Source organism: Culex pipiens, chromosome 3, assembly GCF_016801865.2.
Source record: "Culex pipiens pallens isolate TS chromosome 3, TS_CPP_V2, whole genome shotgun sequence".
NCBI lineage: Eukaryota > Metazoa > Arthropoda > Insecta > Diptera > Culicidae > Culex > Culex pipiens.
In genome coordinates, this window is record NC_068939.1 from 106,716,575 (window position 1) to 106,733,801 (window position 17,227).

Sequence of the window (17,227 nt, forward strand, 5' to 3'; positions counted from 1 at the left end):
GCAAGGTAATTGCAGTGCATTGCACCCGGGTGACCTGTTTTTGGCGAGATGTAGCAGCCGCCGGAATTCGACAATGTCAATGTTAGCGGAAGGGAGGTTATTACCATTCACGAGAGGTCTTAATTGGTGCAGATATCTGCATGCGGAGTGCAGCTTACCAGTAATGATATGCAATCGTAGACATTCGCACCTTTTTACGATCGGCAATATTGGTGGTTGACAGTTGGCACACAATACTTGACGACAGGGGTCTAATCTTTCACAAAGAATAGAACTTAATGATTATGCAAATCTTAAGGAGTTGTTGATTATACGTAATCATGCTATCTTCATTTTTATGAGATGAAGGCAACTTATACAAAGAAACTTAGTTTGAGGGTTCAAGCAATACATCAAAATGTATATTAAATCATATCTAATCTCCAGAAGAAAATTGCAGTTCCAATTCTTCTACAACATTACATTCACATAAATCAACTTTATCGACATTCGAGAAAAACTATATAATGCCCTATTTAAATCATTGATCTCATCGTTATGCATTAAAATAATTCAATATGCATTCTAAATACTAACATGACAAGAATTGGAAGAAATAGTAATTTAAGTTTAAATTAAATCGTTTTTTTTTTGTACAAGGTTTTTTTATGGATTTCATCAAATCGTCTTATGTAAACATTGATCCCAAAATTTACAACATGTTTAAAAAAATAACAAAGCGGTTCTGAATTTGACTAAAAATGCAAAAATAATCATTATAAAATGTATTTTTGACAGTTCGATTCGATTGAGCATGTTTTATCATAAAAAAAATCTATTTATATCATTAAAACTATTTTTTAATGCCTCCGATTTGTTTTACAAATTTTGGAAAAAAAAATTAATAAAATTTGCATTACCCAAATTGAAGTTAAACAATTAAGGTAAGTAACAAATTTTAAATGAAATTTTTGCCTCTCAGCTCTGGTCGAGGTCAATATGAAAAAGTAGCATACAAATGAAACTAAATATAAAATTTAAAGCCTAATTTAAAAAAAAAATAACCCTCTACAACCCAAACCCACCTCAGGACGTTATTCGATCTAAACATTCGCAAAAAATCAATTATCCATTCAATTTTTGATCTTTAAAGAGCATTGGAAAGAAAAATTCTAAAAGTTTAAGAAAATTTCAAGACTGAAAGTGTGACTTATTCAATTCAATTTAATTAGGTTTTATTGGTGAAAAATCAAGATACAATCAATTCTTTTGAGGTACATAGCAGAGTTTGGAGTTCCTTTCAGCTTTATTATATTCCATTTTGGAACAATTATTGCTTATAAATAAAGGTGTCACCAAGAGTAAGAAAAATTAATTTAAAAAAAAATACTAAGATTGCCAGGGAAAGGGGATAGATATAGAGAAAGCTTAAAACTAGATCACAGTTTTTTATCCTTAATAGATGTGCTTAATCTTCACCTCCCCAAGGGCCAGGAATTGCTCCGGTTTGTTACGGCAGGTCCGAAATCGCGTCATCATCTCCCCTGCGAGAGCAAAGAACTCTGGCAGGGTAAAGAGATCTTCCATCCAGAAGAGAACGCTGAGTTGTCCGCTGGAACCGTACGACGACCAGCTGCCGGCACGGTTACGCTCGTACTTCGCTGGGTCGGGTGGGACGCTGCTGCTTTCTTCTTCCTCTTTTCCTGCTCCTCAAGGTCGTTTTTTTCCGTGAGCTGCATCCACGGTAGCTGCTGGTATGTTTACCTCCACAGTTGGCGCACTTGATGCGCGCCTTGGTTTGCTCTGCCTTGTCCCCCAAGTCCGCTTTGCACGGCAGTGCACCTCAGAGAGGTGTGATTCACCGCACTGCACACAGCGGGTAGGGAGGTTGCAGTTCCGCGAGCCGTGGCCGAATTTCTAGCAACGGTGGCACTGTGCTGCGTCCATCGGGTTCTACCCAAAACCCGTCCAACGCCTTAGTTCGCCGCAGGTCTTGAATCTTGCCGGTGCCGCGGTCGAGAGGACTTTTATGTCACGCGGCGTTATTTCAGCACCCGAGAGTTCCTTCTTGAGGTCGGAGATCGGGCAGTCTTGGTACCCCTGCAGGTCGACCTTAACGGCCGTCTTCTGCACGGGGTCGAATGTGTAGAACTTGAAGTTTTTACTCTTCAATTTCTCCAGAACCAGGTCGAAGTTCTTTTCGTCAAATGTGTAGACTTGCACTGACGACTTGCCGATTTTAAGACAATATCCGAGGCCTTCCAGCAACTCGTCAACATCGTCCGCCAACGTGTCCAAAACAAAAATTGGAGGTGGTCTAAGTTCCTTTGTAAAATTGTTCTTTTTGCGTCAAGTGGCTTTGCCAATGTTTTTGAAAATGTTTTTTTTTTCTGGGGTCAAGTTAAATGTCAGTTCCCAGATCTGTGTTATATAAACTTATTTGAAAAAATATTGTAGGTTAAAAGAATTCTCTGAATGTTTTCCGAATTATTTGTGATACAATTGTAAAAAAAATCCTTCAAATAAAAAAACCTTTAATGAGGTCTTATTTTCCCTTTATGTAATATCAATTTTAAATTCATTCATGATCGATATCTCGTCAAAAATTGGTCTACTTTCAATTTCATGTAACAAAAATGTCAAATATCAACAATTTTGTTATTTTGATTGACTTTACTTTGGATGTTCATAATAAAATAATTTGAAAATTTTTAAATATCCAAAATTGTTTTTACTCCGGGGTCGGATCGCACACAAGGTTTTTCAGATTTGCTCTTCCTTTTAAAAAATATTTGTTTTAACACATTGGATGTTAAGGACAAAGTTATAGAACAAGAAAATGTCTCATCAAAGTAAAAATAAAAAACAGAATCCTCGGTTTCTAGAGTTTCATTTTAAAAGATCCTAAAGTTTATTGGACTTTTTAGGAAAACTCTACATTTGTAAAATTGTAGAGGACAATGCTCAGTTTGCTTATAATAAATTTAAAAAATAACGACGTTTTAGAAATACATAAGAGACCAACAACCAACAAGTTAAAAACAAACTTCTAAATTTAACATATCGATAAAAAAGAAATCCAAACTTTATTCAAATTATAACGGGATGCCCGACGATACAGGCTACCGCAAACCCATTGATAAAAAGAAAGTAAAACACAGTTACTTTCCCATCTGTGAAAGCCCACCGATTATTGGGAAGCGATTTTAAAGTAGCGTGATAGAATGTCTGCAACATATCATTACGCCGTCATCCACAGTCCGTTATCCTGCTTTCCACCAGCTATCCTGGGAATGCATCCCAAGTGATAAACGGCATGAAAACGCTCCGTTCGAACCGATGATGATCGTCATCGGGAGCCACCGAAAGCGCCAGAAGGAACACTCGGCTCTCAGATCAAGGAGAGCCAAAAAAAAGTGTTTAGATATTCACAGAAGAATCTCCAAGACTTTTTTTTCTCCAACTTCAGCTGCTACTGCCAGAGAAAAGGCTGCTGAGAGCAACGATTTATGATTTACAAAATTACAGCCGAAAAAAAAACCTCCGAAGCAATCCTTCTCCGCCAGGTTCCCGTGAAAGGTAGAGCTGATTACGGGAGTTGTGTTCGTCTTGAAAAACAAAAAAAAAACTCATCCTGCATGCATAAATTATCTGCAATGACCTCGGTCGCTGCATCGCCCCGAGAAAGTTCTCACTCATCCCGAACTCGTTCAGTGTCTTAAAGACAAAAAAAAAGTGATCATGAAAAAAAGCCACCGCGATTGATTATTCAAATTTCGTTTGTTCCAACGCTCAGGACCCGGGATGATTTGACTGTCTTGACGGCAGCGCAGAGGGGTGAGAAAAACCAGTTGACCCCTTACGGCGGGAACAATACCAACCCCGGGATGAGACCTCGGAAGAACGCGGGCAAGACCTCGCGCGCCGAGGGCGAAAGAGGGTTCAGGGTGCTCGGTCTGCTCCTGTTTGTTTTGTCTCCTTCCGTGATTCATCACATCGCCATGGAGTGGAAGGCAGAGAAGGAGATTAGAGCATGATCCTTGACGTGTATAATTTCCACACACACAGCATATGCACAGGCCCGGCAAGGTACGCACCTTGGAAGGACAGTTTTTTTTTGTTTCAACTTTTTTTTTGGTGGTTAGTTTTTTTTTCGGATGTTTCTTCAGAACTTGTGTGATGATTCCTGTATGTAAATGAGATTCTGTGGGAATTTCAATTTTTTTCGGAACTTCCGAAGTGATCAAGCGAGGCTTAGGTGCCGTTGCTCAAACATTTGGGAAATGTTGTAAGATTTAGGTGTAGCGAGTTGGAAAAAAAAGTTGAAACGGAAATCACCTTCGAACAGATAGTCATAAAAACGTGGGATAGTTTTATCATTCCGGTGGTAGATGAAATAAAAAAAAAGTTATGACTTTCTATGAAACAGTTAGGTTGCATTTCTTTATGTAACGAGCAAGTATATTCAGCTTGTTTTCAAACAATGTATTGTCGCTTATTTTGGTCAAGCTCTCGGCGAATCATGATGCAATAATAGTGACAGTGCTAGTTTAGTTTAAATAGAAGTATTTTGCTAATATTTCGCAAAATACTTTATTTTCAAAAAATAAGCATTTTATTTAAAAAAAGGAACAGCAATTCCCCACTAAAACAGCATGATTCGAAAAAAATGTGTGGGGGTCGTATGAAAATTTAAAATGCTGTTTTGAAGGTTGTAATTTTTTTTATATTTTTTATTTCCACTCCTTTACTTTAGTCTGAGTCAAGAGACATAAACCTCACTTTCTTACAAGTGCCCTTAAAAAGTGTGTACACGTATGCGGTTGCCGGTGGGTTAAAACAATTCAAACATGAAAATACAGTATTACACATTTTTCTTAAGTTATTTTCAAACCTATAATTTTCGTTTCGTTTTACGGAGCAAGGTGGGGGACGCGGCCTCAAGTCAGTCCAAGTCCGGTTTCTTGTGGAAAATAGGGTAGTGGCCGAACTAGTATTGCATACCAAATGAACACCACCGGAAGATATAGAGGATCAGGAGGGGGAAGGTGAAAGAAAATTAGTGTAGGTGTGAGTAGTAAGAACTTGGATGACTTAAGCAGTTACGTTAATCTAAGTTTAACACTGAATAAAGGAAATCTGAAATTATGATTCAAAGTAAAAAGGCCCGGAAGAAATTGAACTATTAGTTAATTGAATAAGAAAATGTAAATAATCGGAGATTTATACAAAGGACACCTATGATGTATTTCAAATTTAAAGGAAATTTAAAAAAAAACAGGAAACCGAAAGATGAAAACTAACTTGTCTATGGAATATAAATCTTGATGCATTTTTTTCTGGGCCCCGTCCTGTCGCGTCTGTCAGTAGTCTTATCGTACATTACAACTAGAAGCAGATGTGCAAATGAAATAGTACACTTCGACCAGTTTAACCAATGATTAAAGTCCAATCTATTATTTACGGAAAACAAACATTTATCAACAACCTAAACTAAACTTTCTGAAAGAAACTTGAATCTCAAACTCCCAAATGCCAAACATTCCTTTACCTTGTTTTAAACCCAATAAACATAACTGAACAGTTCATACTTTACAAGTTGAACACTCGTTGTTAAGACGACTATTTCCGTAGTAACAGTTCAATAGGGCGAATCTGCATTTGTAAACAAGCAGTCTATCCCCCTCTTACTTGACGTGAACTGTCACTTGAGCGAAAGGGATAGACTGTCTGTCCACAAATGCAGACGCGCTCCATTGAACTGTTATTACGGATTTCGTGCCTTCCATTTCATTAGGGCACAGAAGTTCTGCAAACAAGAGTGTATCCCTATCATACATTATGTAAACTGTCATTTGAGTGAGAGAGATGCATCCCTGTTCACAAAAAACCATGTGTCCCTTTGAAATGTTAGGCTCCATTTGATCGTCAAAACTCCAGTAGATCCTCGATTCGCAACAATGGTCGATACAACCATAATCCGAGAACCGTTAGTTCAACAGATTAACGAATTTTGTCCGATATCATTTCATTACTGATTGATCGAGACTCTATGGATTTTTTTGACTATTCCGAATGGTTAGCATACCACATAAATTGAAATCAGAGATTCTGAAAGCATTACTTAACTCACTTACACACAGATGGAGTCTGGAACTATTAAACAACCTTAAGTTACAAAAAAATACTAACTATTCTGAGTGCCTTGCAACAAAACTAATTTATCAAAATACCAAATCCTAACCTAACACCCACTTTGAAAAAAACGAAAAAAATCACAATGCCTAGAAGAGGCCTCTCTTACTGATTTGTGTAAGCGTTGCTGTGCTTTACGAATTTCTACCTAAGCTAACGACGTATTAAAAAGATTAAAACCTGTTCAAAGCAGATTTTACAAACAAGAATATTGAGATGCAAATAAAAAAAATCAATATCTTGCAATTTTACATAGTACAATAGTTGTGATTTCTATCAACACAAGTATATAAATATAAAATAAATGTGTGATATATATCAACATCGGAAACCATCTTTGCAAATAGCCCTGAAACGACGGCAACGTGTGGCTCCATCTCCAGGGAAGTTATTTTCAAACCTATAATTTGTTGAGAAAACCTAGCTTGCGTTACTGGAAGAATGTATTTTCAGAATTTTAACTTCAATTTATGTCGAATCATTTCTCAGTGCCGTGAAATTTGGTAGTTTGACATTATGTTTGCCATGAGAGTTGACTTTTTGCGAAAAAATCACTTATGGGTCATCCATCAACTACGTGAACACTTTAAGGGGAGAGGTTAGCGATTGTCTACGCTTCATACCCATTTTTTTTGTTTAGACAACTGGTCTGGAATTTCACCAAAAATAAATCCTTAGCCACGTATCTTTTCCTTAAAAAATCATAAGTAATATTCTTAACCCTCTCCTGCCCAATTTGTTTTCGAAAATTTTTATTTTTCCCGTGTTTATTTTGAGCAACTTTTGTTCTACGAAAAACTTCTCTTGTTTTATATTTTTCTTGTATCATTTTTAGTATTTTAATTTGCATTTATCTTGTTCAGTTTATGTTTGTTTTTGGTAGTATTTGGCCTATTCTACTACCTCCTATCATTACATTTTGCCTATGGGACCATCCACGTGGACACTTTTTTGGAAATCTCATGAAAAATAGATTTTTGGCGATTTTTTAAATCGAAGCCCGTCTAAAGGCGGGGTTGGACCGTAGAGGGTTAATATTAATAAGGCCATTGCAAATTTTATTTCAGATTGTTGTTTAGTTTTTTTTTTAAGATGTAAAATCTACACAATAAAAAACTAACAGATCCCTGAAATAACTACAAGTAAAACTGTCACTGTTCATTTATCCAAAACTGCATTTTATTCAACCTGAAATTCTGATAATTTATCATTTATTCCTCTACAGAAAAAAAAACTTGACAGCAAAAAAAGTTTCCATCTAATCTCAAGACCTTCCCAGTTCTCACGGTGCTGCCCCAGCTTCGTCTTTCCGGCACAGCCACCAGGTCGTTTCCCGGTCACCCGTCAGCAACGGCTACGCGGATGATCACCACACACCACCATCCAGTACACTGACGATTCTCACCAGACGATCCTAAGACAAAAAAAACTCCACACAAGAAATTAGATATTCACCAAAAAAAAACTTCATTATATAAAGGATCTTCGCCAGGAACGAAACCGAAAGTGAAGGAATCCTTAGCCGCAACAGCAGCAGCAAAAAAAAAACTATTCTGTCTCCTTAAACTACTGCTGGTACGGAGACGACGACTTTCGTCTGAAGCAGAATATGCAAATCAGATGGGCAAGAAAAAAACGATCATAAAAAGTTGTGATTCCTGTAAGAAAAAAAACTCAACTACGCATAACCCTTTCCCTGGGAAATCAGCAATCCTTCTGGCTACCCTCTCTCTTTTGTCACGGGTTGTTTGCCTCGTTCTGTAAGAGAATAAAACTTTAGATTACGAACAAATACCAAATTTATTCGGAACCATTGATTGTTCCAACTAAAAATTTATAATTTTACCAGAAAAAAAAACTCTATGACTGCAATCCGTTTCCTCCCGAAAGGGTTAATTAGTTGGTTGACAGATTAGTCAATTATTTCAACAGTTTTTGAATCCAAAAAAACTCTAAACCAGTTTTCCAGCGCAAAAAAACAGCCTCAACCCACTTAACCAACAATGGTAAAAGTCATCATAATTTTTCCAAACAAATTTACATCCCCCGAGCTCGATTACGCGCCGCGGTTTAACTGTGGCGACGGCGCGATCAAACAGCCAATTTGAAATCCGTTTTTTCTCCACTGCTTATGCAAATGCGTGATTTCGACAAAAAAGCGACTCAAAGTTGTTAAAACATCGTCAAACAATTTATCGCGCGCGTTTTTTTGGCTGCCTTCGAGTGCCAAAAAAAAATCTGCATTATCTGATCTAGGAGTCACTGCAAAGGTGAGTGCAAGCATTACGTAACGAATTAGTGGAATTTTGGTTAAAGAATGACATTTTTAAATTGAGTAATGACGTGTCGATTTGCACTGAAATTCGTAAAATTTTGCGTCGCGGAATATTTGAAAAAGCCCTGTATTGCAGTTGCTCAGGAGTGGGTAACTTTTCCAACCCCTTCTCGACCGAGGGTGATGCCTACGCACTTTCAACACCCCAATCAAAAGTGAACCAGAAAGCTGCAAACACGGCACGGGAGTACATAATTGAGTCGTGAAAGAGTTAACATACGGAACGATGCTTGACACTGTGTGACGATTTAGATTTTTTTTTTATTTTCAATATGTAGACTGTTAGTCGAATATACACCGTAGAATCCACTAATAAATATGAAGGACAAAAACATCCACTTCTTAAATTGTTTGCTACATAGAGCCTGAAGCAACAAATGATCAGGGCATATTAATTTGACAACCAACATTGCTTTAAAGTTTGAAAATGGTTTAAAAGTTTTAGCAATCAATATAATAAACAAACAAAAGTAACTTAATGACTTATTTAAGGCTATATTGCTCCATCTGTCAATATAAATTTTTAGGTACCTTCCCTTTGATACCTCCCGCTCTCGACGGTCCCTTCAATATCGACACAGAGAGAGTCCACTGTATTTAACTTTGAGTTATTGCTTCTAAACAGCGTATTCAACTACATAATTGTTCTGAATAGCTTGTACGGAAATAAGCAAACAAGTACTGTTTGTTGATTTATTGTTTTTTTAATGGTGAAAAAAAAAATTGTGTATAAAAGGCTATTTGGCTGGGCTCAAAATGAGTAGTAATAATATTTTATGGAGTCCACACTTCTAATTATCAAGATCACGGATGAACTGCTATCCCGTTTTTGACAACACGACTTTTCGACATATTTCCGCTCGTCAAAAATGACTTATGACTGAGACTAACTTCATTTTTCTTGTTGATTGAAAACCAATCTAAAATTTCATACAATTACAATTTAAAAATTTACTTTTGATTTTTGGCAAGCAGAAATGTTTGAAAAAATCGTGCTGTAAACAACTACTGGAAAATACTAAATTAAAATGTTTCAGTTTGATTTAACCAAATCGTACACAATAAAAATTGTGTTTGGGATGTAAAATTAAAGGCTTATTTAATGTTTTTTGATACCTCATTTACAGTACTTGTTCAGTAACTGGGTGTTATTTAACTGGGCGCTCGATAACTGTGCTGTAGCCCAGCATCAATGCAGACAAACGTCAAAAACAATAACAAAGCAAAATGATCGAGGGGTCAGTGGATGCCAAAATAAATCCATCAAAGAAAAAAAATGTTTTTATGATATTTCATGTTATATTAAACGGAAATTTAAAAGCAAATAATAATTTGGAAATACTATTGACTTTTTTTGTGAACAAAATGTTCCCCTCATCATTTTTCCAGCCCGGTCATTGAATAAGTACTGTACATTATTTCTCTAGATATAACAAATTATGGAATAATTATTTCATTTACACTCAACCCCCGGTGGTTGGTCACTTTTTCGTTTGACACTTTTTTTAGTTTGTACCCCGTTGGTTGGTCAAAGTCAAACTAAAAAGTGACGAACTGTCGTTTTTACACGGTACTCACGCACACTATCAAAACAAACGTTTGATAGTGTGTGTAACATCCGTGTAAAAGTGGTGTCAAACTAAAAAGTGACCCCGTTAGTTTGACAACAGTTGGTGTCAAACCATCGGGGTTTGAGTTTTTGTAAACAACTCAGTTTTTTTGTCATGAAATTCCTTCAAATTTTTGATAAAATTTGAGGCAAATTACACTTTAAAAAAATCATTGAATTGGTCCAAAACTAGAGCACGCAATGTAAACAACAACAAACACGTTTTGTTTGGCTGACCGTTCGTGTGTGACAAAACAGCCACGACTAAAATTCACCGTGTGGTTGCATTTGCAGGTTTTGTTTAGATAGCACAACCTTTTCGGAACTGCTATCGTATGAAGAGTGACAACATTACAAAGGTTTTGATGAATTAACTGAAATCGAATTTTAGAAATATGTGAAGGTCAAAATGTGAGGCATTAAAAGCTGTACAAAATTGCGTTCTTAACTCAATTTGGCCCAGAATCGACGTGCGACAAGATAGTACGATCGCGACGTTTTAGGGTTAAATACTTTGTGTGAAATGTAAAATTCTGTGAAAGTCTCGTAAATTTTACAGTTTAATGATAACTTTCGAAAGAACTTGCAAATCCTCCCCTAACCAAAATCTTATAACGGTTTACGCAGCGCAACACGTGCTACCTTCTATACTGCCAGCATGCTGTCAGGCGACCCCTTACAACGACGACGACCTACAGCATCTCGTCCGTGATTCGATCGTCGGACGGCAGAAGGAGGGTGTGGTTTCAGTCCCATACGCATTTTTTTTATTTGCTGCTTCTTGAACACTTCTCCTCTCATGAATAAATCCCCGTCCCCGACTGATGTATTTGTATTTGTTGGGAATTTGGTGTGATTTGCTAAACCCTACACGAACGCGGTGGCTGTGGGCCCACAGACCCTTCCCACTCTCCTGTTAGTTCCCTCAGCAGTTTTTTTTTCTGGTGCGACAATCGGAGGGAGGGATGCCGACGAAGACGTTGGGATGAAGCAAAAAAAAGTTTAAAGGGTTCAATTGTGATCACTGTACGCACAATTCTTGCAGAAATCGGGAAGGGTTGTAACGGTTTTGGCAGCATCCTTTTAATATCTCGCCAAACTGGCTGGCGGTATAAATGGCTATTGCCGAAAACGGAAAGATGATGGAGAAATTAACGATTTGGAAGAAGCAGAAAAACGTACAATAAGAAGTTTTATGAATGATAAAGGCATAAATTAGAAAAGTTGGTGGAGAGGGTAATTGTTGGATGTTCGAGAAAGGGGATGTTTTTTTTTGCGTGTTCTGAATTTGGCCGTTACTCCTTAAAATTTGAGCATTGTAGTATTTAGAATGTTGGCTAATCTTTTTCATCTTTCTATTCTTTTTCAGTGGTTGAAACAGCTACCCCGTCCAACGAGGCTGAACTCCAGCTTTATCGCGTGCTGCAAAGGGCAAGTCTGTTGAGTTACTTTGACACGTTGCTCGCCATGGGTAAGAAATCTGCAAAACTTGTTGTAAACCTGAAATAACGTCTTTTTTTCGCGATTCTTTCCAGGTGGAGATGATCTCGAACAATTTACAAGTTCTTCGCAGGAATTTATGGAAATTGTGGACCTGGTTGGTATGCAGTCGAAGCCCCTCCACGTGCGGCGTCTGCAGAAGGCGCTTCAGGAATGGATTGCGAATCCGTCCGCTTTCCAGACACCGCTCGCGAGTATGGACACGCCGTGTCGGTACTCCTACAGTCCCGGACCGGTTCCGTTGGTGAGCAACGTAACCGCCAGCTACCCTCCAGCAGCAGCCGCAGCAGCAACTCCTTATGCACCCACTTCTAGCTTCGTGGGGAATCCATCTTCTAGTACAAACCTCCAACCGTCCCCGATAGGACACCAGGCATCCGGTATGAGCAGTGTCATCAACAGTAACGTGGTCAGTCCAATTGGATCGACTACGACCAACTCGTTGCAGCTGACTCCCAGCCTGACCGAGGAACAAATCGCTAAAATCACCGCCAAGTCCTTCCAGCTAGCCCAAACCATTCCCCAACAGCTGGAACCTCGGCAACAGAATGTCAAGAAGCGCACGACCCGAGACCTGGAGCAGGTGATGGCTATGAACGAGAGCGACCCCCGGCGGATGGACGAGATCCGGAAGTATTCCGCTATTTACGGCCGCTTCGACTGCAAACGCCGTCCGGAGAAGCCACTGACTCTGCACGAAGTTTGCGTGAACGAAGCTGCCGCCCAAATATGCAAGTACGTTCCGGCGCTCCTGACCCGCCGGGACGAGCTGTTCCCACTGGCACGCCTGGTCGTCAAGGAGTGCGGCTTCGGACATTCGGCCAGCATCCGCCTGACCGGACTGTGGTAAGTTCAACCTCAAACATTTACACCCACATCCTAAAAGACGACTAACATGATCTCTTCCACAGTCCATCGCAGCCCAGTCGGCACGACGAGATGGACCCGGCCCAGCAGATGAAGCGGGCCCGCCTCTCCAGCGAAACTAGCTCCGACCTCGGAAAGGTAGATAAACCCTACACCCGGCGCTGAGCCATCCCGATGACCCCCTCGTAGAGCCATGCTCAGCTTAGACACAGAGCAAAACAGTGCTTCTTAGGCTTCTGTTGATCCCACAACTTCCAATTACTACCACCTCTTTGGTTTTTCTTTGGTTGATCCCCCACCCCTGGCGCAGACAAAATTATGCTTTCGTTTCTTCCGTTACAGCTTACTCCCACCACCACAACCATTACCAACACGCACCAGTACATGTGCTTATGAGCATCCCGCTTTTGGCTAGACTGTGTGTGTGACGATTCCGGGGGGGCGTAGGAACTCACCCGCATCCGGAGCAAACTCCCACGCGACGAGACGCCCCCCGCACAGAATCGTTTTAGGCCCGCTTTTAGAACGCACAAACCCCCACAAGCTTTGGTTTTAGTTTGCAGCGCGCTGATACGCACACTAATGGCTTCCGTTGTTTTCGCTTTGTTGCTTTTTGTTGGCTTATTGTGTTGAACATTTAAGTATCCTTTTATTTACTTACAATTATTTATTTTAAGTTGTTTATTTTTGAGTTATTTTTATTGTATTATTCTTTTAGTTTGTACTAAACTGCATGCTTTCGTTTGTTCAATAAGCTCCGGTTTCAAATTAATCGTCTTGGATTAATACACTCAAAGCAGACGGTCGAGAATTAAAAAGCCTCGGTTTTGTATGAGAGGATATTGATATTCGCAATCGAATAATGTCCTCGGATGCACACCAACACATTTTAATCAGTTAATATCATCCATATGACATGGATCGACTAAAGGCTTAGGTAATTCTAAATATCAATGGTCTCGTGTTCTGTTCCCCTTATAAACACTTTTCTGGTGGATGATTTATTTTCTCAGTCCGTTCACTGTAACTATTTGCTTCCAATCCTGAAAGATTTTTTTCTCTTGGATGAATGCTGCGCTGCTTTGGGTGTATTCATATCAAAGAGTTGTAGCTCGATGCTTGTGTGATCTCTTGTACTAAAAAGACAGAGTCCTAGCAAATATAGTAAAAGAGAGCACGCAACCATCGAGCTGATAGTCATTAAACAATTAAAACTTTTGAATGCATGATCTTATACAGCATTTATTTTAGAATTGTCGGTACTCTAAATAAATCCCTCAGCTCCAATTGACGGAATTAAATTTTAGAGGATTCCCTGCCAATAAATAAAATTACAAATTTGGGAACAAATTCTATGGAATTATCTGAAGCAACCATGCGCACCCACGTTTATCTATAGGGATAGCAAAAATAAGGGAACGCATGGTTGGTTAACATGATTCCATAGCATTTGTAACCAAATTTAAAATTTTATTTATTTGCAGAGAATTTACTAAAATTCAATTCTGTTTATTGGAGCGTGTCCAGGGATCGAAAATCTATCATACCTTGACGAAACTGAGGCGTTTACTGACATCAACTTCAAAAATATCGAGTTGTGCAATCAACTTTACTGAAATAGAAACTTTTACAGTCTCGACTCGATTATCCAAAGCCTCGATTATCCGCAGTTTCGATTACCGTAAACTGGGGTGACTTTGATAGCCCGGGGTGATATTGATAGAAATTTGATTTGGCCACTAATTTTGATACATCACATTTTTGCATATATTTTCGATAATAAGCTATCCCTTGATGCTTCCATACTCAAAATTCTCAAAAATGTTTAGATATTCATTTGACGGCCATTTGAAAATCCTATCAAAGTCACCCCGGGCTATCAAAGTCACCCCAGTTTACGGTATCCGAAGGTTTCATAGAACTTCGGACAATCGAATCACGAAAAAAATATATTTTTTATTATTTTAACATCAAGTACGAGTTTAGCGACCCCATATTAGTCAAATTTGAGTGGTTGATTGTCTGTTTCATTAGCATATGAATATTTTCAATAAGATTATGTAGTTTATCGACGCCATTCAGATCAGTTTCATTGCGAACGTTGCCACATTTGATATGAAGACTTCGACTTAAAAAACGAAATCTTACGTATTTACTTACTCATCCGTAGAAGAAGATTTTATTCATTAAAACCTACGAAATGTAGAGTTTAATTGAGTTCTTTATAAATTCCACTTTTAAAACCCAGATCAAATAACAAGCTAGTCGAACAATCAAATTTCAAGAGTGCTTTCCTTAAATTTTACCTAGGAAACTAGAACTAGTACTTGTATGTTGCAATCATGTGAATATTTTTAAATATTTTGAAATTAGAAAAAGGTTAAAACAAAGGATTGAATGTTACCCTAGGAGAATGTTTGTCACACATTTATTTTTATACAGTTCGTGACAACCACATTTCACCATGATGAGTAAAGATATTAATGTTTAAAGAGAAGTGATTTAATAAGACTGTAGCCATAAATAAGGGAAAATCATCCATTTTGACAGGATACTCTTCTAGCTTCCGTACAATTAGGTTTTAAATTCAATAAAATGCAATACAAGGTGAAAAGTACTGAAAGATCCTCAAATAGAGGATTCGATCAAGTACTACAAAACACATCTAAGGGTGAGGGTAAATTTACATTGAAAATTTGTTACGTAAGGGAAGTGAAGAGAGCCTTAAAAACTTTGGGTTCCGCAATATTTAGTCATCCCTGCTGGAAATAGACGATTTTCCCTTCAATTGTTGATGTAGATGCATGGCTTATCAAACGCAACGCAACGCAATTTGGTAAAAGAAAAGTGTTGTGAGAATTATCAATATATCAACTGTAGATCACTAACATGTTATAAACTTTTTTATTGTTGATTAGTTTGTTCTTTAATTTTTTATAGAAGGTAAAACAAAGTTGTTGTTAATCATGTTATTAGATGCATAAAAAATCATATTATCAATTGATATTTATTAAGTAACTAACAAATTGGATGAATCAATCAACGCAATAAACAGTCAATTAGTGCGCAGAAAAGGATACGCAGAAGCTGAGCAAAATTCTCACATCATTTCACTTTTTCTCGTGCACCAAGTGCTGCACCCTGTTTTGGCCAAACTATTCTAAAACATCCCAGCACAATATCCGGTGCTAGAAAAACAAACGCTTACCGCTTCCTGCTTCTGCTAGAATGTAGTTTAGAAAACAAAACGCGCGTGATTTAGTTTAGAAAATTATTATTTAGTCATTAAGGTTAAGTTATTGCTTTTTGCTTCAAAGCTTTTAGAACTCCTTTAGATTGAAAACCCTTTCACGCTGTGATTGAACCATCGTAATAATTCTCTGTGATATGTTCGTCCCCCACCTCCCTTCCCAGGAAAACTCCGATGACAACCGGGACCTGTCCTCAACCTCGCTGTACCAGCACATGACCGGCGAGAAGCCGTTCGACCTGACCGACTCAAGTAAATTTTCGTGAGTATGTTAGTAGTAAAGTTGGCTCTTTCGAGAAACCAAAATTTTGAGCAACCGTAAGCCCACTCAAAATTTGGTCTAGATCTGGATTGTTCTTGGAAGAGCTGGAGTTTGTTGCTTTTTGTTGTGTAGAATGATTGGCAATATTCGCAGGACTAATAATTACTTGCATTTCTCTTCATTCCACAGATTCACTCGATCCGAATTTGATGACGCAGATTCTCGATTTAGTTTTAGCAATTCAAGTTCGTCACCAGTTCAAGTGAGTCTTTCTCCTCAAATATCCTCAAACGCCAAAGTAACCAATTTCCCCCTCCTCCAATTTCAGGCTGGAAATGGAATCGACCGAGATCTGAACGAGCACGACTTCGGGGAGAACCTGCGCCACTCGGTCCGCGGCCCGTTGATTCCCCACGAGAGCGCGCTCGGCGTGCAGGTCATTTCATCGTCCGGTGGGCACATCATTGCCGTCGCGAACCCCGCGCTGGCCCTCAGTCCGGCTCTCAGCGAGGCCATCACCATCAAGCGGGAGGCCATGTCGCCGGATTTATAACGTGGCCACCGGAAGAGGACTGCTGCCGCGGAAGCTGCTGGGGGTGGCGATTTTTTATAAGTACGAATTTTGAAAGTCTCACAGATTCATTCAGATAGGAAAATTATGGTCAGAGTAAAATTTTTGCTAAGAGTATAAAATTTGCACACCTAGTCTACAAACTTTCACAAAGTTTAGAATATTTTTTTGGAAATTCAAAATTACCGACAATGACGACATTTCGCAATTGTGAGATTCACATTAAAATTTGTTTAACGTAAAGACTGTTTCTTAGGTTCATTTATCATTGTTTTTGTTAGATGCACTCGACTTAGACTCAATTCGTTCATTTTACAAGAACACTTAATTTTGAGTAAAAATGATTGCAAAATAGTAATCCTGAGACTGTGTAAATCTTTTTTTCAGACTGTTTATTTCTCTGTTTAGTTTTCTTTTTTTATTATTATTGTAAACGTTATCAAAGGGGTATGTAAATAAAACATTACACATTTATAGCTGTGTATAATTTCGTAGCTGTAATACAGTTTTATTATTGTGTAATCGAAATAAACTTTCATGTGAATAAAAACATTACACAACTAATGAGAAGGAAAACATTTTGTACAAAAATCAGCCGGTACGTTCAAAAATAAAACAAATGATCAGATATCAAACAAATTGGAACATTCATTTTATCA

General features: G+C 38.3%; 2 protein-coding genes across 3 annotated transcripts in view; one reads left to right on the forward strand and one right to left on the reverse strand.

The window, feature by feature from the left end:
* Positions 1–17,103, forward strand: part of LOC120422023 (NGFI-A-binding protein homolog) — a 32,328-nt gene extending 15,225 nt beyond the window's left edge. The window contains exons 2-7 of one of the 2 annotated variants that reach the window (XM_039585354.2): positions 11,488–11,589; positions 11,654–12,464; positions 12,530–12,623; positions 15,900–15,987; positions 16,187–16,259; positions 16,326–16,490. In XM_039585354.2, the coding sequence (XP_039441288.1) occupies positions 11,488–11,589; positions 11,654–12,464; positions 12,530–12,623; positions 15,900–15,987; positions 16,187–16,259; positions 16,326–16,353 (1,196 nt within the window). In that variant the 3' untranslated portion in view covers positions 16,354–16,490. Of the gene's footprint in view, positions 1–11,487; positions 11,590–11,653; positions 12,465–12,529; positions 12,624–15,899; positions 15,998–16,186; positions 16,260–16,325 lie in introns of both variants that reach the window. The other variant, XM_039585349.2, reaches the window with a different exon arrangement.
* The window catches only part of LOC120422046 (3-oxoacyl-[acyl-carrier-protein] synthase, mitochondrial), a 147,648-nt gene that overhangs the window by 93,021 nt on the left and 37,400 nt on the right, over positions 1–17,227 (reverse strand). The gene's annotated exons all lie outside the window — the stretch shown is intronic.